Source organism: Myotis lucifugus, unplaced genomic scaffold (assembly GCF_000147115.1).
Source record: "Myotis lucifugus unplaced genomic scaffold, Myoluc2.0 scaffold_49, whole genome shotgun sequence".
NCBI classification, from domain to species: domain Eukaryota; kingdom Metazoa; phylum Chordata; class Mammalia; order Chiroptera; family Vespertilionidae; genus Myotis; species Myotis lucifugus.
This window is the reverse complement of record NW_005871097.1, coordinates 5812385-5837034: the sequence shown is the minus strand read 5'-3', so window position 1 is coordinate 5837034 and position 24650 is coordinate 5812385. Positions and strand designations below refer to the sequence as shown.

At 42.1% G+C, this 24650-nt stretch overlaps 1 protein-coding gene across 7 annotated transcripts in view; it reads left to right on the top strand.

Moving 5' to 3' along the window:
* The window catches only part of TCEANC (transcription elongation factor A N-terminal and central domain containing), a 28902-nt gene extending 6106 nt beyond the window's left edge, over positions 1-22796 (top strand). For 6 of the 7 annotated variants that reach the window (XM_023753732.1, XM_023753729.1, XM_023753727.1 and 3 more), the window contains one exon: positions 3425-4781. In XM_023753732.1, coding sequence (XP_023609500.1) covers positions 3433-4488 — 1056 coding nt within the window. In that variant the 5' untranslated portion in view covers positions 3425-3432 and the 3' untranslated portion in view covers positions 4489-4781. Of the gene's footprint in view, positions 1-3424; positions 4782-22777 lie in introns of those variants that run through there. The other variant, XR_002829222.1, reaches the window with a different exon arrangement.
* The last annotated feature ends 1854 nt before the right edge of the window (positions 22797-24650 follow it).

Sequence of the window (24650 nt, the reverse complement as noted above, 5' to 3'; positions counted from 1 at the left end):
ACCCATCACATTGCCATTTTTCAGTAGGCACATATATATTTTTTAAAATATATATTTTTATTGATTTCAGAGAGGAAGGGAGAGGGAGAGAGATAGAAACATCAATGATGAGAGAGAATCATTGATTGGCTGCCTCCTGCACACCCCCTACTGGGAAATAGAGCCTGTAACCCAGGCATGTGCCCTGACCAGGAATCTAACCGTAACCTCCTGGTTCATAGGTCAACACTCAACCACTGAGCCACACCAACAGGGCTAGGCACATATCTTAAATGTATATAGAATTTATCATGAAGTTATATTAGACTAATAACTTTTGTGATTTTGAAAATAATACAGTCATCATGGAAATCCGCAAAGAGTAAGAGAACAAACAAAATCACCTAAATCTTGCCATTCAGAAAATCCCAGTCTAAAATCTTGTGTATATATTATCAGCCTTTTCACATGTGATTTTTAAGTAAAATTTGGTTCAGACTCTATATGTTGTTTTTAAATAACAGCTTTATTCAGATATAATTTATATACCATACAATTCCCCTATTTAACATGTATACTTTAGTACTGGAGGTTGGTTCACAACACTGAATGTACTCAACATTACTGAACTGATCACTTGAAAAGGGTTAAGATGGTTAATTGTGATATGTGTGGTTTTTAGTATATTGACAGTTGCACAACTTGTCACCACAATCACCTTTAGAGAAGATTTTCCACCTACCCCAAGAAAAACTGCACCCATTAACAGCCACTCCCCTTCTCATTCCACCCACTGGTGCCTCCACCCCCCAGCCCTAGCCAACCACCAGTTTCCTTTGTGTTTCTATGAATTTGCCTATTCTGGACATTTCATATAAATGGAATCATACAATATGTGGTCCTCTGTGCCTTTCACTTAGCACAGTGTTTTCAAGGGTCATCCATGTTGTAGTGTGTATCAGAATCTCATTTCTTTTCTTTTTAAAATATTTTTTATTGATTTCAGAGAGGAAGGGAGAGGGAAAGAGAGAGAGAGAAACAGCAATGGTGAGAGAGAATCATTGATTGGCTGCCTCCTGCATGCCCCACACTGGGGATCGAGCCCACAACCTGGGCATGTGCCCTGACCAGGATTGGAACTGTGACCTCCTGGTTCATAGGTGGATGCTCAACCACTGAGCCATGCCGGCCAGGCAGAATCTCATTTCTTTTTATTGCCAAATATCATTCCGTTATATGGATGTACCACATTTTGTGTATTCATCCATCAGTTGATGGACATTTGGGTTGTTCCTACTCTTTGTTATGAATATTGCTGCTATGAACATTCATGTTTAACCATTTGGGACCTTCTCGTTTCTTCTCAGTTTGAAGAAAATTCTTAGCTATCCAGCCTCCACACCTCTCATTTCCTTACAGTAATTTATAGAAGTAGATTTGCTGTCTAAAAGGACATTACATGTTACAGCTCTTGTCAGATGGTTTATAGGAAGTCTACATTCATTCTCTCTGGAATCGCTTCAGTGTTATTAGCCTGTGTATGTTCAGTGATGTTGTTTAATACCAAGTGCTGTAAAATAGGAGTCCATGAATTTTTTTTATTGATTTTTTTTACAGAGAGGAAGGGAGAGGGATAGAGAGTCAGAAACATCGATGAGAGAGAAACACCGATCAGCTGCCTCCTTGCATGCCCCCTACTGGGAATCAAGCCTGCAACCAAGGTACATGCCCTTGACTGGAATTGAACCTGGGGCCCTTTAGTCCGCAGGCCGACACTCTATCCACTGAGCCAAACCAGTCAGGGAGGAGTCCATGAATTTTTAAAAAGACAGAGTCCCTGCCATCAAGACGCTTATGTTCACATTTAGCCAGATGGGCAGATCTAGATCCACGGTTGTCATGTAGGCAAGATGGTGTACATTATGTGGAGAGAAACATAGACTGGTGAGCTAGAGTAAACATTGGCCTGCCTGGGATGAAATTCACTCAGATATAATCATCAAGCAACTTTTTACACCTAAAAGTAAAAAAAAAGAAAAGAAAAGAAAAGAAAAAAAGTTAACAGAGCCAAACTCCAGCCTAGGGACCAGTTAGTCCAGTGTCATAAACCCTCTGGATCGCTTCCAGCGGTTCTCAACCTGTGGGTCGTGACCCCTGAAAATACATCCTGCATATCAGATATTTACATTATGATTCATAACAGTAGCAACATTACAGTTATGAAGTAGCAACAAAAATAATTTTATGGTTGGGGGTCACCACAATATGAGGAACTGTATTAAAGGGTCGAGGCATTAGGAAGGTTGAGAACCACTGGTAGCCTTAGTGTAAACCTTTCCCCTGTTCTTGAGAAGACTCAGATGTCAGCACAGTGGGGCCCGTCAGACCTGGCTCCGGCTGCCTCCCAACTTGTGCTAGCTCACGACCTCTTTAGATTCCTTGGGACATCTAAACAGCATTCCCTGTTGCCCTGTTTCTCATTCTTTTATATTCAGAAAAGTACCATGTAAAGATTATAAAATTAGCCCTGATTGGTTTGGCTCAGTGGATAGAGCGTCGGCCTGCGAACTGAAGGGTCCCAGGTTCGATTCCGATCAAGGGTATGTACCTTGGTTGAGGGCACATCCCCAATGGGGGGTGTGCGGGAGGCAGCTGATCGATGTTTCTCTCTCATTGATGTTTCTGACTCTCTATCTCTCTCCCTTCCTCTCTGTAAAAAATCAATAAAATATATTTAAAAAAAAGATTATAAAATTAGCCTGGCCGCCATGGTTCAGTGGTTAGCGTCAACCTATGAACCAGGAGGTCATGGTTTGATTCCTGGTCAGGGCACAAGCCTGGGTTGTGGGCTTGACCCACAGTGTGGGGCGTGCAGGAGGCAGCCGATCAATGATTCTTTCTCATCGTTGATATTTCTATCTCTCTCTCTCCCTTCCTCTCTGAAATCAATAAAATATTTTTTTAAATTTCTCTAAAAAAAAAGATTATAAAATGAGCAAGTAGTTCCCTTATATAGCTGAATATGGGAAGAAGTTTCCAGACTTGCTCAGTCGTACCCTGTTGATGTTGACACTGGCATGATTTCATCCCCAACATGACCACCAGATTCCATGCACAGGAAGTGACAAATCTTGATTCGGGAAGCTCACTGATTTGTAAAATTAGAGGTGGCAAAAGTTATAGCAGCTCTTTAAGCAGCCATTCATGCAGAAGCTGTTTACAGTGCCGCTTTAAAAAAAAAACAACTACTGAGAATCAAACTTTTTAAACGAAACCATGCCCCACTGCAGATCCCGTTTTCTAACATGCCACACCCATTGTTATTACCCAACTCCTTTAGCAAACACCATGTAGGTCACTGGCAGAAAGTGCCACGCTACTATCAGGAAGCTGTGATTGGCAAACACAAGCCTAAGAAAATGGAAAACTCTTTTTCTCTTTGCAGCTGTGAAAATGTCTGCCAGGACCCAGCTAGCGGCCAGAGCTTCCCTTATTGAGCAACTGCTGTCTGAAGGGAACTTTGAGGATCTTGGCAACCACCTGACGGAGCTGGAAACTCTGCACGTGACCAAGGAGCATCTCCAGCAGACACATGTGGTCAGGGCTCTGTACCGTGTCCTCAAAAACTGCCCCACCGTGGCTTTGAAGAAGAAGGTCAAGTGCCTCCTGTTGAAATGGAAAGCTCTTTATAATGATCCTCATTTCAAACCAAGAGACAGCCCCAAATTCTTTCCTGTGGGTGACAAGGACAAAAATTCAGGACTTTCTTATGACTCACGTCCAGATGAGACATTGAGAGGCTCCAGTTCTGATTCTCTATCTTCCCAAGATGCTATAGCAAAAGCCGCTGAAATGCTTGTGCCTGAAAATAACCCGAATGGAATGGAACCTAAGGAAGAGGATGTCAAGGGCGGCGACCCCAAATCCACTGACCAGAGATCAAGTGAGTTGCTACCTCCTGCAGTGCCCGTGAGAATGAAATGCACAGAGCTTCTTTATGAAGCTTTAACTAGTTCTTCCACCGAGCAGCCCAAAGCCGAGTTGTGGCAAAGCTTTGCAAGAGAAATTGAAGAGCATGTTTTTACCCTGTATTCAAAGAACCTCAAAAAATATAAAACTTGTATCAGAAGCAAAGTTGCCAATCTGAAGAACCCCCGAAATTCTCACTTACAACGAAACTTGCTCTCTGGGACCATGTCGCCAAGAGAATTTGCCGAAATGACGGTCATGGACATGGCAAGCAAGGAGCTGAAAGAGTTGAGAGCTTCCTACACGGAATCTGGCATTCAGGAACATTGCCTTCCCCAAGTGATGGAGGGCACCCAGACAGAGAAAATAAAATGCAAACACTGTGAAAAGTTCAATTGCAAGGTCACTGTAATTGACAGAGGAATACTTTTCCTTCCAAGTTGGGTGCGGAATTCAAACCCAGATGAACAAACGATGACCTATGTAATCTGTAATGAATGTGGGCAACAGTGGTACCATAGCAATTGGGTGTGCTTGTAATTGTAAATAAATGCTCTGGGACCGGCACATATCTTAAATGTATATAGATTTTGTCAGGAAGTTATATTAGACTAATAACTTTACGATTGTGAGAATCAGAAAAGAGTAAGAGAACAAACAAAAATCACCTAAATCTTGCCGTTCAGGAAATCCCAGTCTAAAATGTTGTGTATCTATTTTCAGCCTTTTCGCTTGTGATGTTTAAGTAAAATTTGGTTGAGACTCTATATGACGTTTTTAAATAACAGCTTTATTCAGTTGGCTGGGCATCCTCTTGTATTCCCTGTCAGGGCACTTGCCCGGGTTGCGGGCTCTGTCCCTGGTAGGGGGCATGCATGCAGGAAGCAGCCAATTGATGTTTCTCTTTCCCTCTCCCTCTCCCTTCCCCTCTCTAAAAATTAATAAAATTATTTTTAAAAGTAAAATAAATAAATGTTCTGAACAACAGATAACTGGAGTGAAACCTTTTATTTATATCACCCTTTTATGCTTGTTTTTAAAATCCTATACAACCCTAAGAAGCCCAGTTGGTGTGGCTCAGTAGTTGAGTGTTGACCTATGAACCAGGAGGTCACATTTGGATTCCTAGTCAGGGCACATGCCCGGGTTTTGGGCTCAGATATACAGGAGGCAACCGAACAGTGATTCTCTCTCATCGTTGATGTTTCTAGTTCTCTCCCTCTCCCTCTCTGAAATCAATAAATATATATATTTATATATATAACAAATATATATATATTTAAAACCCTAAGGAAGTCATTTGCTGAAGTCCGCACCACTATCACTAAAAGTTGATGCTTTGGCTAGAGAGTGGGTGACTGTCTGCATTGTGCTTTGTGGCCACATGGTACTTTGCTATCCTCAGAGTGTTTGAGAGCAGCTCAGCATAACCTATGAGCCTGTTAGAAATGCAGACTCTCGGCCCCAAGCTACTGAATTCGAACCTGCATTTTGGCAGGATCCCCACGTGATCCTGTCCAAAATAGTTTGAGAAGCGCTACTTTAGCAATAGGCCGGTAGTTTTCAACAGTGGCTGCATATTAGAATCACTTGGGGAACTTTGAAACTCCACCAAGGCTGAGGGCCAACCCTAGAACAATCACATCTGAATCTGTGGGCTGCAACCCAGGCATCAACATTTCCTTTTTAATTTTTTTCCTAAATATGTTCTTTTTATTTTTAGAGAGAGATGGAAGGAGAGGGATAGAGAGAGAGAAACATCGATAGCCTGCCTCCTGCACGCCCCTACTGGGAATCGAGCCTGCAACCCAGGCATGTGCCCTGACCGGGAATGGAACCAGTGACCTCTTGGTTCCTGGGACGATGCTCAACCTCTGAGCCACACGAGCCAGGCTCCTTTTTAATTTCTCAAGTTATTTTGAGATGCCGTCAGAGTTGAGAACTGCTCATACCTAGGCTCTCACTCGATCCTTTTCACGGCTCTAAGAAAAGACTGTTGTTCTGTATACTTTACAGGTGATGAAACAGGTCCACAGAGGTGCTGTGACTTGTCCAAGCTACACAACCACAGGTGCTCCCAGCTTTTCTTCCTCCAAATTCACTGTCAGCGACTGCCTCAATATTAACTTCTTCTTTTTTTAATCCTCACCCAAGAACATGTTTCTCATTGATTTTTAGAGAGAGAGGAAAAGAGAGGGAGAGAGAGAAAAAACATTGATGTGAGAGAGAAATATCAATCAGTTGCCTCATAGGCACCAACACCAGGCATCGAACCCACAACCCGGGTATGTGCCCTGAGCAGGAATCAAACCTGCGGCCCTTCAGTGCACTGGACGATGCTCCAACCAACTGAGCCGCACCGGCCAGGCTACTTTGACTTCTGAGAAATGTGTTCCGAGAGATGCAGGACAAAGTGACTAGTGCCTTTAGGCTCTAACATTGTGTAACTAGAGCTTTGTTATTTTTCCCTCTTTTCTCATTTTACAGGTCTCCCTTAAGCCGCGAAAGTTACCCTATAACTAATCCTACAGTGTTTTATTTTGAGTCCTTGATTTGTGGAAGGAGTTATGGGGGTTTTTTTTCTTTGCAAAGTCTCCAGGGCAGGGGTCCTCAAACTACGGCCCGCGGGCCACATGCAAATACAAATACTGTATTTGTTCCCGTTTTGGTTTTTTACTTCAAAATAAGATATGTGCAGTGTGCATAGGAATTTGTTCATAGTTTTTTTTTAAACTATAGTCTGGCCCTCCAACGGTCTGAGGGACAGTGAACTGGCCCCCTGTTTAAAAAGTTTGAGGACCCCTGCTCCAGGGTATGTAAACTCTTCAACTATGACAACGGTTCTCAACCTGTGGGTCACGACCCCTTTGGCGGTCAAACGATCCTTTCACAGGGGTCGCCTAAGACCATCCTGCATATCAGATATTTACATGACGATTCATAACAGTAGCAACATTACAGTTATGAAGTAGCAACGAAAATAATTTTATGGTTGGGTCACAACACGAGGAACTGTATTTAAAGGGCCAGAAGGTTGAGAACCACTGAACTATGACATTTAGTTTCTGATGTTAGCGAGTCTTCATGTTCTCAAGGGCATGTGTTTTAGGTCTGCAGGGGAGGACAAAACACTTGGGAGGCTGCAAATTAGACTGAAAAAGACACATCAACAAGAGAAAACCAGTTTATTACCACTTGCTACATGATACCCACAGGAGAAACTCAGAGATGAGTAACTCAAAGGGCTGGTTAGAACTTGGGCTTACATGGCATTTTAACAAAGAACAATACATTTGTAGAGAAGACAAAGGAAAGGGGCTTTTGGTTTCTAGGGGCAGCAAACTGGGAAAGTAAATATATGGGAAACCTAATGGAAGGTAGTGGTTATTTAGTCATTTGTGTAGTCTCAGTGCCATCTCGTCTCCAGTGATAAGGTTGTTACCCACTTCCTGGTACGGAATTCATGAGGGGAATTTCTGTTCTGTTTTCAGGGAGGGCAGGAAGCTCATCCTGTGTCTGCTTTTTCTCATTCGCTTTCCACTCAGAATGATCCTTATGTCAGGATGGCATATCCCGGGGTGGCATACTCTGGCCCCCTCTAGGTCTGAAGTTCCAAATCTACTTACGGAAAAACAGGAATAAATCAGTCAGACGAAGGCCATTGCTTCAGCCTTTGACTCTCCCAACACTTCTCTAATAAATGAATTGAAAAGGAAATGACTTCTTTGAGGCCTTGCAAACAGTGTTTAAACAAGTGGTATAATTGTTTAAACACTACAAGCCTTCTGTGTGGTTGCAGCTGGGTTTTTTCTCTTTTAAACATTCATAGATGCCATGCCGGTGTGGTTCAATGGTTTAGCATTGACCCCATGAACCAGGAAGTCATGGTTGGATTCCTGGTCAGGGTATGTGCCCAGGTTGCAGGCTCAACCCCCAGTGTGGGGCATGCAGGAGGCAACCAATTGATAATTCTCTCTCATCATTAATGTTTCCATTTCTCTTTCCCTCTCCCTTCCTCTCTCTGAAATCAATAAAACATATTTTAAAATAAATATTCATAGAATGTTAATTGTAATAGCTTCACCAAGTTTACTTCTGAAAAATAAAAAAATAAGAGTACAAGTTTACTTCTGAGTTATCTGCAAACCAGATGACCTGCACATTTGCATAAGTTCTTTTCTCCCAGCTTGTTTAACTTGCTTTGCTAGACCCTGAAGGCCTAAGCGCATGTACAGAATTCCCCCAAAGGTGCTCAAAACTAAAATGCCTTTGTGTTTCAAATGGTTTTGAAGAAATCGCTTGAGGCCATCCAGTGCGAATTCTATTTTGGTCCCTTTTCTCCTTGTGACTTCCCAGGGCTGCTTATTGTGAGGTGGCATATTAGTCTTTTAAAGAGAAACTTGCAAAGTCACCTAAAACGTCAAGTTTCACAAAGTGTGGTTTCATGTGACTTGGAATGATCTTAAAGACTATTCAGTGGGTATAAAAGAGCACAGTACGTGAAACCCAAATGTGATTAGTTCATGTCACTCTTTGCTTTTTGGTTAGGGTTTTTTTTGTGTGTGTGTGTTTTTTTAGTGTGTGTGTGTTTTGGGGTTTGGGGTTTTTTTTGTGGGTAGTTTTTATTTATACTGGAATTTTGCAACCTAAATTTGCAGACAAAAACGCCTGAAATGGAAATTCATTTACTCTCCAAGACGTAAAAATCTGGCTAGTCTTCCTCATTTTGTATTAACTTTGTTAGTGACTATTGCAACTAGAGTTGGGAAAAATAGTAATCTGGGTTTTTGCTTTAGATAGCATTTTGTTTTCTAAGCATTGGTAATCATTCTTTCACATCCTATATTTTATTCCCTAAAAATAAAGGTGTTGTTTCTTTTAACTTGTTTGTTTGTTTTGTTAATCCTCACCAGAGGATATTTTTCCATTGATTTTTAGGGAGATTGGAAGAGAGAGGGAAAGACAGAGAGAAACATAGATGTAAGAGAAACACACCAATTGGTTGCCTCCCGCATGAGTCCCGACCAGGGCCCAGACTGGGGAGAAGCCTACAACCAAGGTATGTGCCCTTGATTGGAACCGAACCTGGGACCCTTTGGTCTGCAGGCTGACGCTCTATCCACTGAGCCAAACTGGCTAGGGCAAAGATGTCTTTTTATTTTATTTTATTATGTTTTAATATATTTTATTGATTTTTTACAGAGAGGAAGGGAGAGGAATAGAGAGTTAGAAACATCGATGAGAGAGAAACATGGATCGGCTGCCTCCTGCACGCCCCCTATTGGGAATGTGCCCGCAACCAAGACACATGCCCTTGACTGGAATTGAACCTGGGACCCCTCAGTCATCAGGCCGACGCTCTATCCACTGAGCCAAACCAGCCAGGGCAAAGGTGGTGTTTTTTTTTTAATTGCTTGTGGGGTAAAGGATCTTTTATTTAAAGTCATTTTTATAAGAAAAGGACCTAAGACTGGAAGGTGTCTGTCAAAGATGAGGCATAGCAAGGGTCCACAGGCTGAGGCATTGTCACAGTGGGAGGAGGGGGAGAGGTGAAGTTAAAGGGCCATCGAATTCATGAAGGCCTCCTTGGTCATGATAAGGACTTTGGGGGGTTTTCCCAAGCTTGAGGGGAAGCATGGAAGCTAGGGAGTTGGTGGTGATAAGATTTGAATGACCTTTAGGAAGGATTCCTGTGGCTTCTATGTTAAGTTAGAGGGGGGAGAAAGCAAGGGTAGATGCAGGCACACCAGTTAAGTGGCCATACCAATGGTCCAAATTTCATATACCTGGTTTCAAACACAAGGACTCAAAGACAGCTCTCCCTGTATCCTTATGGTTGACAAAGTCCTTGATAATGGGGTTCAGGACATGCTACCTCAAAATATTTTAAGCTGAAGGAATTTGAGAAATGGCAGGTGCAGGAAGGACTCTCTGATCTCCCCATTCTCCCCTGAGGCGGGTCATAGGACCCACCAGTGAGAGGTGCCCGCCCCACACCCAAGGAAAAGACCATTCTTATGTCTATAGCATAGATGGAGACATGATGAGAGGAACCAGAATGAACAGGCCTCACTAGGTTTCCCTCAGATTACTACCATTGGCTCATAACCTTTGTTCTATCACATTTTCTCATGACTTTCTGCTCTTTATTAAACCAAGTAGAAAAACACTCGGGTTTAACCGTTTGAGTATTGATTTTTTTTTAATTGATTTTTTACAGAGAGGAAGGGAGAGGGACAGAGAGCCAGAAACATCAGTGAGAGAGAAACATCGATCAGCTGCCTCCTGCACACTCCCCACTGGGGATGTGCCCGCAACCAAGGCACATGCCCTTGACTGGAATCAAACCCGGGACCCTCCAGTCCTCAGGCCGACGCTCTATCCACTGAGCCAAACCAGCCAGGGCGAGTATTGATTTTCTTATAAAAGCTCCCGTGTCACGTAAAACTTACGTTAAATAAATGTGTGTGCTTTCCTCTTGTTAATTTGTCTTTTGTAACAGAGTCCCAGTCAGGAACCTGGACGGGTAGAAGAAAAACGATTTTTCCCTCCCATACATTGGCAATATTGCAAATGGATGCTTCATAAAATACAACCAACCCCAAATTCCCTACTTGTGGCCCATAATAAGAAATAACAAAAAGCACAGAAGCTCTGCGCCATGCAAGGATAGCCTGGGTCCTGGTTGCCATGGTTCTGAGGAGTAGCTCTGCACTGGGCACAAACCTCAGTTGTTATACCTGAATGCAGAAAGGCTCTCTTCATGGATTTTCCCACATCACTCTGCTTTTGTCCATGTCACTTCTTTCAAATCCAAACTTGGTACAATTGCAGCTCTGTCTCTTCCCCAGCCCTTCCTGGGATCAGAGGCTCCTTTCATTCCCCATTTCCATTTCCAAGGACCAGTCAGGAAGCCCGCGGCTGGCAGCGCTCCACTGCCTTTGCAAGGGCCGGCCTTCATCTTTCAGGTCTGATTGCCTTGTTATTTATAACTTACCAGTAAGTGCAAAATATTTGACTCAAACATTTTTCTGTCTCTCAGAGGTATTTACTGTAAGGGCCTAGATTATAGAAGGCACCTTCTTTCTTGATTTCTTTATTTTTAGAAGGCACCTTCTTGCTTTCAGAAGAGCCCACAGCCTGAAGGAAGAACCCATGATGACTTCATGTAATCTCATTTGCAATATTGTTTAAAATTAGGCTTCCAGAGATGTCACTGTGTGTTACCAGAAAGGCTGTACGGTAACGATTGCACATTGCTTTACACTTTGCCAGGTGCTGGGGGCAAAGAGATGACAAGACACCGTCCCAGGCCTTAGCTCCCACGAATGCAGGTGGAGCGCCAATGCCATGTAGCCAGTAGTCATTTTCCACTTTAAGAGACCGAAGAGGCAGGGGTGCAGGTGTCTAGGGCAGTGATGGTGAACCTATGACACGCGTGTCAGAGGTGACACGCGAACTCATTTTTTTGGTTGATTTTTCTTTGTTAAATGGCATTTAAATATATAAAATAAATATCAAAAATATAAATCTTTGTCTTACTGTGGTTGCAAAGATCAAAAAATTTCTATATGTGACACGGCACCAGAGTTAAGTTAGGGTTTTTCAAAATGCTGACACGCCGAGCTCAAAAGGTTCACCATCACTGGTTTAGGGGAATCGGGAGGGCTTCACAGAGGCTGTGTCCCTTCAGGCAAATCTTGAAGTTAGCCATCCATTCAGAGGAAGGGCGAAGGATGTTTTACCACCATAGTCACTAGATTCCTGGCACTTTACATACAGCATCTCATTTAATCTTCACAGCGACCCTGCCGGCATTTTGTTTTTTATTTTTTAAATATATTTTTATTGATTTAAGAGAGGAAAGGAGAAAGAGAGAGATAGAAACATCAATGATGAGAGAGAATCATTGATTGGCTGCCTCCTGCACGCTCCCTACTAGAGATCAAGCCAGCAACCCCGGCCTGTGTGCTGACGGGGGAATTGAACTGTGACCTCCTGGTTCATAGGTCAACGCTCAACCACTAAGCAACACTGGCCGGGCATTTTAATGGATTTTGATATCATTTAAAAATGAGACAGAAGCTAAATGGTGTGGGGGTTTCTTTGGGGGTATGAAAATGTTCAGAAATTGATTGTGATCATGGTTGCACAACTCTGTGAATAAACACCATTGAATTGATTGCTTTGAATGGGTGAATTGTATGGTCTGTAAAGCTATTATGAAAAAAATCAGCCCGGCCGGCATGGCTCAGTGGTTGAGCATCAACCTATGAACCAGGAAGTCACGGTTCCATTCCCTGTCAGGGCACATGCCCGGGTTGCAGGCTCGATCCCCAGTGGGGCCGTGCAAGAGGCAGCCGATCGATGATTCTCATCACTGATGTTTCTCTCTCTCCCTCTCCTTTCCTCTCAATAAGAATATATTAAAAAATCAAATGAACTGAGAGAGAGAATTGGAGACAGAATCTCCACTGGTTATTTACCTCAGTGAGTCATTCTGAACCTTTCTGTACAATTCAGCGTCCAGCTTCCCTCATACCTATAATGGAGCAATACAGCAGCCTTCCTCAGAGGGGCCTCCAGGAGGGGACAGAACCACTGACAGATGAAGAGGAGTCAGCTGGCGGCCAGGCAGCGTGCTGGGCTCTGGCCTTTGCATTTCTGCATAGAAGGCCCCTTCCTCTTTCAGTCACACATCCAGCAGGGCCAAAGCTTCCATCCACAATCATTGCTCCCCATTTCTCTCTGTTTCTTCCCCATTTCTCAAGCCACAGATTTGAGCTGCCACATACGCCCCCAGTTAGATCTGTGTCCAGAAAAGAAACTGCAGATAAAGTCAGCCCCGCACTCTCGCCATTCGCAGTGAGGCCCTGGGATCAGCTGTGTCAGCATCACCTGGGAGCAAATACAGACACCAGGGCCTCATCCAGACCTATTGACTCTGAATCGCCCTTGTCACAAAGCCCTCAGTGAGTCCTACGTATGTTCCACTTTGCAAAATGCTGTCCTGTCCACAGCCATTGGGCCTGCGAACTCTGCCTCCCACTTAACACCTTTGGATGAAACCCCAAGTTCCCAGCTAGCACAGCTCTCTCCACTGGTCTTGGTCACAACCATCTCCACCTTCCATGTTGCTAAATGCAAGGGACACTTCTCAGCCCTGAAACCTATCAGCAGCATTTACACACTTGCTTCCTTCTTGAAAACACTGTTTTCATGTGGCTTACAGCAGGTCACTGGCCTCCTTGCTGGTCATTGACTGTGCCAGGCACACACCTGCCACAGGACCTTTGCACCGGCTGCAGCTTCTGCCTCAAATGCTCTTATCCCAGATTCCCAATGACTTAATTTACCTAACTCAGGTGTCACCTTGGGCAGTGATGCCTTCCCCAAGTACCCTTTCTGATTTTTTTTGGTAGAGCTTATTCACTATTTAGATACAATGCTTTACTTATTTAGTTCGTTAATTGTCCGTTTCCCACCCCCCTCCCTTCACCAATTTGTAAATTCCATAGGGTTAGGGATTTTTGTCGTCTTAGTTCACACATTATCCCCAACCCTAGAACAGTTCCTGGCACATGGAAAGCCTTCAACAAATATTTACTGAATTAATGCACTTAAAAAAACCAGAATAGCCAGAAATATGACATATCAATACCTATGCATATTTATGTAAATAATTAAAAACCTGTTTAGAGGGAGTGATTATAGTTTACAACAGGCAAAACAATTTGAGAGTGGAAAGAATGAAGAATTGGAAAAGAGAAAACATGTTTTTCCCAGAATATTTTTGAGCTTTTCTTTCCCATGTAGTATCTTTGAGTGAGCATCTATAATAATAAAAGCGTAATATGCTAATTAGACCAGAAGTCCTTCTGGATAACCTTCTGGACGATGCCGAGGCTGCGAGGGAAGCCACGGTCCCGGGTGCCAGAGGGAAGCCGGTGCCAGCAGTTGGGGGAAGGAAGGCCTACTCTTGCATGAATTTCATGCATTGAGCCTCTGTCCAGTGGTTGGCAAACTGCAGCCCCTTGAGCTTGGCTCTTCCACAAAATACCACGTGCGGGTGCGCACGTACAGTGCGATTGAAACTTCATGGCCACACTCATGGGGCCAAAGAGCCGCATGTGGCAAGCAAGCCACAGTTTGCCGACCACTGCTCTAGTCAGATATAAAATCTCAGGCCACATATGCTCAAATGCTAGGGTATAGAGTATACTATAGACAATTGTCTTGTTGTCTTAGGACCTTTCCCTTTCTCTGCATTGTTTTCCATTTCAGTATTCAATACCATTTTCACCAGACAAATAAGGAAAAGGAGGTCAGAATAAAATTCTATTCATGGTTTTATTTGCCAGAAGACCCTGCAAGTATTTAATAAGGAACATAGTTGAAAGAATTGCTTGGTGATTTCTTTGTTGTTGTTGACTTAATACCTATGTATTACAGACTGTCCTTGAGTGTATGTTGGTGGTTCAAATGTGCCTATATATATACTGTTTGCAACATATGAGGGTTTTTTAAGCTCATGTGCATTTATTTAGTTTTGTTACAAGTCAGCAGTTTTTTTTAATTTAAATTCTACAATTCAGCAGTTGTTAGAGTGTATTCACAACGTTGTATAACCACCACCGTTATCTAATTTCAGAACACTTTCACCATCCCAAAAAGAAACCTAGTCCCGATTAGCATTCACTTCCTGTCCCTCGCTCCCCCCAGCCCCTGGCAGCCACTCATCTACTTTCTGTCTCTATGGATTTGCCAGCTCCAGACATTTCATATACATGGAATCATACCATATGTGCTCTTTTGTGTCTGGCTTCTTTCACATGAGTTGTTTTTTTAAAACTCAAGAAATAAACGTTGTTTTACTAACCAAAGGAACTGTGCTGACCTTTATTTAAAGTGCAGCTTTAACTGAATTTACGCAAATAACATTTATACCTGTTACAATTACACTTCTTCAAACTTTTGTGTGAATGATTATTTTTGGTTAACCACATGCAAAACTTGACATATTGAATGCAGAAAAGCTCAACTCTTATCTACAAGATAAAGGTCATATGATTTTTTTTTCCTTAAGAAAAAGGAAATACGGATACTTCCCCTCGTTTCTTAATTTAGTTGGCAAAGATGAGTTTAATCGAATTTCATCACTAAGGACTTCGAGTCACTGTGTTCGGTGAGAACTAAAGTTTGTAATTTTTAGCAACATGTGGGGTTCAGTTTTTCCTCCCCTGCCTATCTCCTTCCACATACACACCCTCTGGCATAAAATTATTGTGCTTTTGAATTGTTTAGCTTGTTGTAAAGTAGTCTTTTCCTCACATAATTCCATTACATCATTAGGCTGGGGGATTTCACACTTAGCTCATCCGATGAATTTTCTGTATTCTATCTCTCCCCTGTTGTATCACTGCTTTACATTACTTGTGGACATGTTTGTTTGTTTTTTCCCCTCAAAGCCCCAAGGTTAACTGCTTAATGCAATTTTGTAAAGTTGATTTTTATTCAAGTGGGAGTGGGATTTCAATATGAGTTCATCCATGTTTCTGTTCTGCATATTTCACCCCACACTTTGGAAGCACTGCATCTAACTGTAACAAACTGTATCAAGTGTTACTATTATGAATGTTTCAAACCCAAAATAATGCATTCCAAATAAATTTTTTAATATTTTTATTTATTTCAGAGAGGAAAGGAAAGGGAGAGAGAGCTAGAAACATCAATGATGAAAGAGAATCATGGATCGGCTGCCTCCTGCATGCCCCCTACTGGGGATCTAGCCCACAACCCGGCATGTGACCTTGACTGGAATCGAACCTGGGACCCTTCAGTCCGCAGGCCAATGCTCTACCCACTGAGCCAAACCAGCTAGGGCCATTCCAAATAAATTTAATTCATGTTATGGAATTTGAAACTTACCAAATTAATAAAACAAAGCCCTGAGTCATAAGAACTGTGTTACGATGGAATACTATGCTGCTGTAAAAAAGAAGGAACTCTTACCATTTGTAACAGCATGGATGGAACTGGAGAGCATTATGCTAAGTGAAATAAGCCAGTCAATGATCTCACTCATTCATGGATAATAGAGTCCATTATAAACTTTTGAACAATAATAGATACAGAGGCAGAGTTGCCTCGAACAGACTGTTAAACTACAGCAGGAAGGCCGGGGAGGGTGGGGGGGCAGGAGGGGGGGGGTAAGAGATCAACCGAAGGACTTGTATGCATGCATATAAGCATAGCCAATGGACATAAGACACTGGTGGGTAGGGGAGGCCAGGGGATTGTCAAGGGCAGGGGGAAAAAAAAGGAGACATATGTAATACTCTTTGTAATAATTTAAGCAATTAAAAATAAATAAATAAATAAATAAATAAATAAAGAAGAACTGTGTTAGATGGTTTTATTGATCAAATAGTTTATGACCCTTCCAGGAGGGCAATTGTAGACCACCACAGCATTCAGATCAGCTTGCCCCTCACAGCGGTTCTCAACCTGTGGGTCGGGCCCCCTGAAAATACATCCTGCATATCAGATATTTACATGACGATTCATAACAGTAGCAACATCACAGTTATGAAGTAGCCACGAAAATAATTTTATGGTTGGGGGTCACCACAACATGAGGAACTGTATTAAAGGGTCGCGGCATTAGGAAGGTTGAGAACCACTGATCTAGAAGGATTGTACATCAAAATGTAGAACTTGCTTTGGCCAATGACATATGGATGGACACTTTAAGAGCCAGCAGGGGTATTATTTTGGTCTGTTTCTCTCAGCCCACGAGACCTGCAATATATCAGACAGGGTTTGTTCCATTAGGTTAGGTTCATCAGTCTGGGTCCAGTGGGAAGATGACATGGAACCAAAACAACAGCTGACCCATATGGACATTAAGGTGAGAAATAAATCTTTGTTTTTTTAAGCCACTGAGATTTCAGGGGTAGGGGTTATTTTCTTTCTTTTTTTTTTTTTTTTTTTTTTTTTTTTACCACAGCATGGCTTAGCCTAAGCCAGTGGTCAGCAAACTCATTAGTCAACAGAGCCAAATATCAATAGTACAATGATTGAAATTTCTTTTGAGAGCCAAATTTTTAAAACTTAAACTATATAGGTAGGTACATTGTTATTAACTTAATTAGGGTACTCCTAAGGCTTAGGAAGAGCCACACTCAAGGGGCCAAAGAGCCGCATGTGGCTCTCGAGCTGCAGTTTGCCGACCACAGGCCTAAGCTGACTGATAGGAAGTGTTAAGAGAAGTGTAATGCCATTTGCCTGCATTTACATTATGAATCACAGTAAGCTTGCACTAGTCAGTGATGGCAAACCTATGACACGTGTGTCAGAGGTGACACGGGAACTCATTTTTTTTGGTTGATTTTTCTTTGTTAAATGGCATTTAAATATATAAAGTAAATATCAAAAATATAAGTCTTTGTTTTACTATGGTTGCAAAGATCAAAAAATGTCTATATGTGACACAGCACCAGAGTTAAGTTAGGGTTTTTCAAAATGCTGACACACCGAGCTCAAAAGGTTTGCCATCACTGCTCTAGATAATCTAGGAGACATTTGAACTTTATACCATTCAGAGTCTGTAGTTGCAAATAAAGACATCAACTCCTTGTGACTTAGAAAAGGAATTTCTTGGGGGAGATTATGGGTAGTTCTTAGAGGTAAGGCTGGTGAATGGAGTTTGTTCAGTGGCGGGAACAACAGGACCCCAGAACATGAATGGCCTGGTTAAAATGCTGTCACTGCTAGGTACTTAATATTGCCACTGGCATCATCACCACTGGCGCCATCCATGGTCACCAGATACCAAAGGCCACCACTACCCATGCCAGAATAACTCTAAGCTGTTCCAGCATCTCTGTGTTGCTCGCCCAAGACTTGGATCTTCAAAGAGAGTATCTGATTGGCCAATCGTGGGTCCCATGCCTGTACCCTTACTGCCAGGGTTATGGAAGAACAAATATCAAAATAATCTGGACTTTGCGGCTTTTATAATGAAAAGACTCACAAAATGGTTCCCTGTCAGAGGTGCCTTCAGATGCTAAGCAAGACTCCCAAAACCCCTAAAAGACAACCCTCAAAATTCTTAGAAGTTAAGAAAACTTTATGCCCTAGCTGGTTTGGCTCAGTGGATAGAGCATCAGCCTGTGGACTGAAAGGTCCCAGGTTGTGGGCTTGATCTCCAGTAGGGGGCATGCAGGAGTTAGCCGATCAACGATTCTCTATCATCATTAATGTTTCTATCTCTCTCTCCCTCTCCCTTCCTCTCTGAAATCAATAAAAATATATTTTAAAAAAGGAAAGAAAATTTACAACTCTTAATCTGTATTTCTTACTATGTCATGCTTCCCTTTATGGGGGTAGAACATAAGCGGTGTTAAATGATCACATTCTAATTGAAAATTTATGAGACGAAAGAGTATATTCTAGTCCAGTGCTGTCCAATAGGATTTTCTGTGATGGTGGAAATAGTCTATATCTACACAGTCCAGTGGGGTAGCCACATGTGGCTACTGAGCACTGGAAATTGGGCTGATATGATTAAGGAACTGAATCCTGAATGCTGTTTAATTTTAGTTGATTTATATTTCAATTGAAGTAAGCACATGTAGCTAACAGCTACATTAGACAGCACAGTCCTGGTCCTTTCAGGCACCACACCTAATTTTCCCCACAAAGGTCTTCACATTTTTTGTGTGTTAGGTTTGTTCCTAAATATTTTATAATATTGTTATTTAAATTGGTATCTTTTTATTTATATTCCCCGTGTTCATTGGTTATAACTTATTTTTGTTAACCATTTTGTAACCTATCCACTGCTTAGTCCATTCGGGCTGCTCTAACAAAATACCATACACTGGGTGGCTTATAAACAAACAAACAAAAAAACTTATTTCTCACTGTTCTGGATCCTGGAAGGCCAAGATCAAGGTGTCAGCAGATTCAGTGTCTGGTGAGGGCCCACTTCCAGGCTTTTCGCTGCGTCCTCAGGTGATGGAAGGCGTGGGGGGTGAGGGAGCTCTGTGAGGTCTCTTTCATAAGGGCACTAACCCCATCATGAAGGCTCCACCCTCATGACTAATCAGCCCCAAAGGCTCCCACCTCCTGATACCATCACGTTGTGGGTTAAGTTTTCAACATTATAATTTGGTGGGGGACACAATCAGTCTACACTGTAGTGATGGCGAACCTTTTGAGCTCGGCGTGTCAGCATTTTGAAAAACCCTAACTTAACTCTGGTGCCGTGTCACATATAGAAATTTTTTGATATTTACAACCATAGTAAAACAAATACATATTTTTGATATTTATTTTATATATTTAAATGCCATTTAACAAAGAAAAATCAACCAAAAAAAAATGATGTCATAGGTTCGCCATCACTGGTCTACAGCAAGCCACCTTGTTAAACAAGAGATGTTTTCTATAGAGTCCTTTGAATTTTCCAAGCATAGCGTCTGTGTTTAATAGTTTTATTTCTCCCTTTGCAATCCTCATACTTGTTTTTTTCTTTTACTTCTGTGTGGTAGAACCTCCAATGTTGAAAAGAGTGATCACAGCAGACATATTTTTTTCTTGTTTTAAAAATGTATACTTATAGATTTTAACTTTAAGAATGTTTGGTATAGATTTGTAGTAGCTTTTTTTTTAAACAGTTCAATTTAAATATATATATATATATTTCTTTAATGATTTCAGAGAGGAAGGGAGAGGGAGAAAGAAATAGAAACATCAATGATGAGACAGAATCATTGATTGGCTGCCTCCTGCACGCCTCCTATTGGGGATGGAGCCCACAACCTAGACATGTGCCCTAACAGGAATCGAACCATGTCCTCTTGGTTTATAGGTTGACGCTCAACCGCTGAGCCATATCGACAGGGCCAGCTTTTGGATTATTTATGCCTATGTGGGTGGTAGTGATGGGAGGAGAGGAGAGGACGAGAAATTGGTTATGTGAGCACCATAGTGGTTCCAGCTTTTACACAAAAGGTTGAGACAGCTGCTCATGGGCACTGAGTGCTCAGACACATGGCAACCAGGAGGCGAGATGAGCAACACTTGAGCATTCCTGTCCTAAGTTCTAGGAGCAGCAGGAAGTTTTGGATGAATCTGTGTGGGTTCAGGAGGGCTTTGTCTGAAGGAAAGAGTTGCTAAGATAAATGGATTTTTGTCTTGCCCTAACCTTTGTAGTCTAAGGCAAGGATTACTACCTTTGGATGTCATGTAAAGTATTTCTAAAGATTGCTTAAAACTGCTTCATTACTGAGAATTTGAAATCTTGTTCCCCGGTGTATGTTGTCAGTTTAACTCAAATAAACTCATAAAAATTATCTAAAAAAGTTGCTTCATTAAAAAATTTCCACTTGCCCTAACCGATTTGACTCAGCGGATAGAGCGTCGGCCTGCGGACTCAAGGGTCCCAGGTTCGATTCTGGTCAAGGGCATGTACCTTGGTTGTGGGCACATCCCCAGTGGGGAGTGTGCAGGAGGCAGCTGATCGATGTTTCTCTCTCATCGATGTTTCTAATTCTCTATCCCTCTTTCTTTCTCTCTGTAAAAAATCAATAAAATATATTTTTTAAAAAATGTCCACTTATTGCCAGATGGGTACTGGGAATAGTAATCTGGCTGGTGGAGGGTCTTGCCTTCAATTTGTAAAACACGTAACATTTGTGAAGTGCAATAATGTGAAGTTCAATAAAACGAGGTAGCCTGTATCATTTCAATTACAAGTATTTATTATACCTGAATCTGGGGCCTACTTATAGCTTCTCATCAGAGATACCAGAGGTGATTTCTTTCGGACTCCAGCTTGAAATGGGTAGTAACTCCCAGTGCTCATATAGTAATGAGTAGGTGTCATTTAAGGAAGGGAATCATTAATGCCTAACAAACAACCTTGATCTTTTTCCTCCTTGAGTGATGCATTAGATGTTTACAGGATATAAAGATGAAAAATACTACTTAGATGGAGTCAAGCAAGGTCAGTTCTTAAATGCTTTCCTTCAGTAAACAAGTTCATGGAGTGAGAGAGATACAGACCATCTACTTACTTTATGTCTGCTTGCCAACCATATACATTCCACCACAAAAATCCCCCAAACGTATCCTCCAGGGAAAAATCTTTGACCCACCCTCTACTCTTGCACTGTTAGATCAATTAGCTAAAGAAGTGGATGGTGGGCCCTGATAGGTCTGGCTCAGTGGATAGAGCGTCGGCCTGGGGACTGAAGGGTCCCGGGTTCGATTCCGGTCAAGGGCAGGTACCTTGGTTGCGGGCGCATCCCCAGTAGGGGTTGTGCAGGAGGCAGCTAATCGATGTTTCTCTCTCATTGATGTTTCTGACTCTCTGTCCTTCTCCCATCCTCTCTGTAAAAAAATCAATAAAATATATTTTAAAAAAAGAAGTGGATGGTGGAAGATAATATATGAGAATTTTTTCCCCACATAAACAACAGTTTTATTCTAAATAATCATATCATTGAAAAAAATTTTTCTAAAGTAGTTTTAAAAAAATAACCCCAGTGTCATTAATTCTGGAAATTCTGTTTTGCACATTAGTACTACCTTAGTTGAACTGTAACATTCCAAGAACTCCAGAGCTTCTATAGATTTAATTTTTAAAGTTAAAAAAAATAATTCGCCCACCCGACATGACTCAATGGTTGAGCATGTAAATATGAACCAGGAGGTCACGATTGGGCTCCAGGTAGGGGCACCTGCCCAGGTTGCGGGCTCGATCCCCAGTGGGGGGCGTGCAGGAGGCAGACGGTCCATGATTCTCTTTCATCATTGATATTTCTCTCTCTCCCTCTCCCTTTCTCTCTGAAATCAATTTTTTAAAAAAAGTTTAAAATTTTCTATTTTATTTTTCATGATAAATGATGTTACTGAAAACTCTACTTGGTAGACTTTTAGTTACTTTGATGATCTTTGCAATCTTACAAATAGGCAACAAATATGTAACATGTAAAGGAATAATAAGCTGGTCTCCAAAGCTTGCATTGGAGGCCAGGGAGTTGCATTTCATTAAACCCAAGCTGATCAGAGTTGAATTCAGTTTAATACAGAGAAAGCCAGGCATGGCCCGGATGTGTCGTCCTTTGTATTTCCTGACGCATCAGCTGAATTGTGAAAAACTCAAAGAGCTTCTTATTACTCTTGATTTTAGACAATTTCTGTAGAATAACGCTGAGCTTTTCTAGTGCTCGAAGATAAAGCTTAGGGGTTCGAAATAGCACAGAACAAGAACGAAAAAAAGTGTCGCTCCAGGCTTCCAGGAGAGGCTGCAAGGATTTAGATTCCACTGTCATCTGAAGCAGACTATCGATGACATTGGCTACGAGTCCTTTACTGGATGTTCTTAGATGATTTAATATAACTGCCCCGGGCGGGGCAGCTGCAGGGCTCAGCGGAGGCCCCTCAGAGTTGCTCTCCACCTGGGCTCTTGCCTCACCCTCAGGCTCAGGGGTCTCCAGGCCTGAGGTCCACAATAGGCCTCCCCCTCTCCTCCCCTCCCCCCCGGCAGAATTCAAATGATGGGGGGCACGGGGAATCCCCCACACCAGGTTTCTGATTCCCGATCCACCAAGAGGGCCCTGGAAGCCCAGCCAGGTCAAGGGGGTCAATCCAGCCTGGTTCTGGCCCTCCTGGCCCATTGCCTCCACCGCCTGGGGTGGGCAAGAAGGCACAGTGAGAAGCCAGGTGTCCCCGCCATGGGAAGGACGGTGTCCCAAGCTGGGGGCCTGGTAAAAAACGAGTATTATTATTATTTTAAATATATTTTTATTGATTTCAGAGAGGAAGGGAAAGGGAGAGAGACATCAATGATGAGAGAGAATCATTCATTGACTGCCTTCTGTGCGTCCCACACTGGGGACTGAGCCCACAACCCAGGCATGTGCCAGGGAATCAAACTATGACCTCCTGGTTCATAGGTCAACACTCAATCACTGAGCCATGCCAGCAGGGCAAAAAGACAAACAAACAAACAAACAAACAAAAACATAAAACAAACCACCAAGTAATCTTAAGTGTCAGTTGTCTAGGGTCCAAGTAATAGTTATTCCAGAAAAAGTAACTTTCCTTATTCTTTCTTCAGGTGTTGACTATAAATTACACTCAGATAATGTACGCTTGACTTACATTTCAGAAAAGCCTAAGAATCACTTGTAGGACCTACTTAGGACCATTTTTTGAAAACTCTAGGGTTTCTCAAGACTTACTTTAAGTCAAGGTACAATAATTCCGTAAGGACACTTGTTAACAGCTGGCTGGTATTAGCAGCTGCAGAGATAAACTCCTATGTCATCTATGCCATCACCCCTTGGTTATGATTCTGACATATGACTTCCAGGTAGCATTTCCCTAGTGACCCTGTGCATTGCTTGTTGCAATTTAGTGCAAAGAACATGACATATTTGTTTCTTTTGAAAAATTAACTGCAATGTTCTTTCTGTTGTATTGTGTAGTTTTAATTATTATGTGTTTTAAAATAAGGTAATATCTCATCTGGCTGGCATGGCTCAGTGGTTAAGCGTCAACCCATGAACCAGGAGGTCACGATTCGATTCCCGGTCAGGGCACATGCCCGGGTTGTGGGCTTGATTTCCCAGTGTGGGGCGTGCAGGAGGAGGCTGATTAATGATTCTCTTTTATCATTAATGTTTCTATCCCTCTCTCCCTCTCCCTTCTTCTCTGAACTCAATAAAAAATATTTTAGCCCTAACTGGTTTGGTTCAGTGGATAGAGTCGGCCTGCGGACTGAAGGGTCCCAGGTTCGATTCTGGTCAAGGGCATGTACCTTGGTTGCAGGCACATCTCCAGTAGGGGGTGTGCAGGAGGCAGCTGATCGATGTTTCTTTCTCATCCATGTTTCTAACTCTCTTTCCCTCTCCCTTACTCTCTGTAAAAAAATCAATAAAATATATTTAAAATATTTTTAAAAAGATAATATCTCTTCCCCCGCCCTATTTTCAACAGATTTGAATTTTATGAACTTTTACTCATTATCTTGGGAAAATATTGTGCATGGATAAAAATAGATTTTTTTCTATAAAGGAAAAATTCCATTTAAACTTCAAGTAGAAGTCAATCTTTTTTTACACGCGTCATTTTCACAAGTATTCTAAAACCGTCTTTCATACTTGTGAGAAACTCACACGGAACCTTTCTGGTGCTGAATGAAGACTACATTGGCTTCACTGCCTGTAAATGACTCCCTAAAGGCCAGAGGTTAATGATAACCCAGCAAAGCAAAGCATGCTGGGTGTTTCATGTGGGAAACACATGAAATCCACTGAATAAAATATACCGAGAGGTCATCAAAAGCCCCTCTGGTCTCCAGGGCGTGCATCGTTAAGACCTGCGTTCAATGCCATCTATAAAGTGAGGAATTGAGGAGAGCTCCCCACTACTGCTTTATATTTGCAGATGACAGAGGCAGTTTTTTTTTTTTTAACAAGATAAGGACAAAATTTAAATCTAATTCCTGTTATTCCACATCACAGCTGTTTGTTGTTGTTGTTAATCCTCACCCGAGGATATTTTTCCATTGATGTTTAGAGAGTAGAAGGGAAGGGGAGAGACACAGAGAGAGAAACATCAATGTGAGAGAGACACATGGATTGGTTGCCCCCCTCGGATAGAGCCTGCAACGGAGGTACATGCCC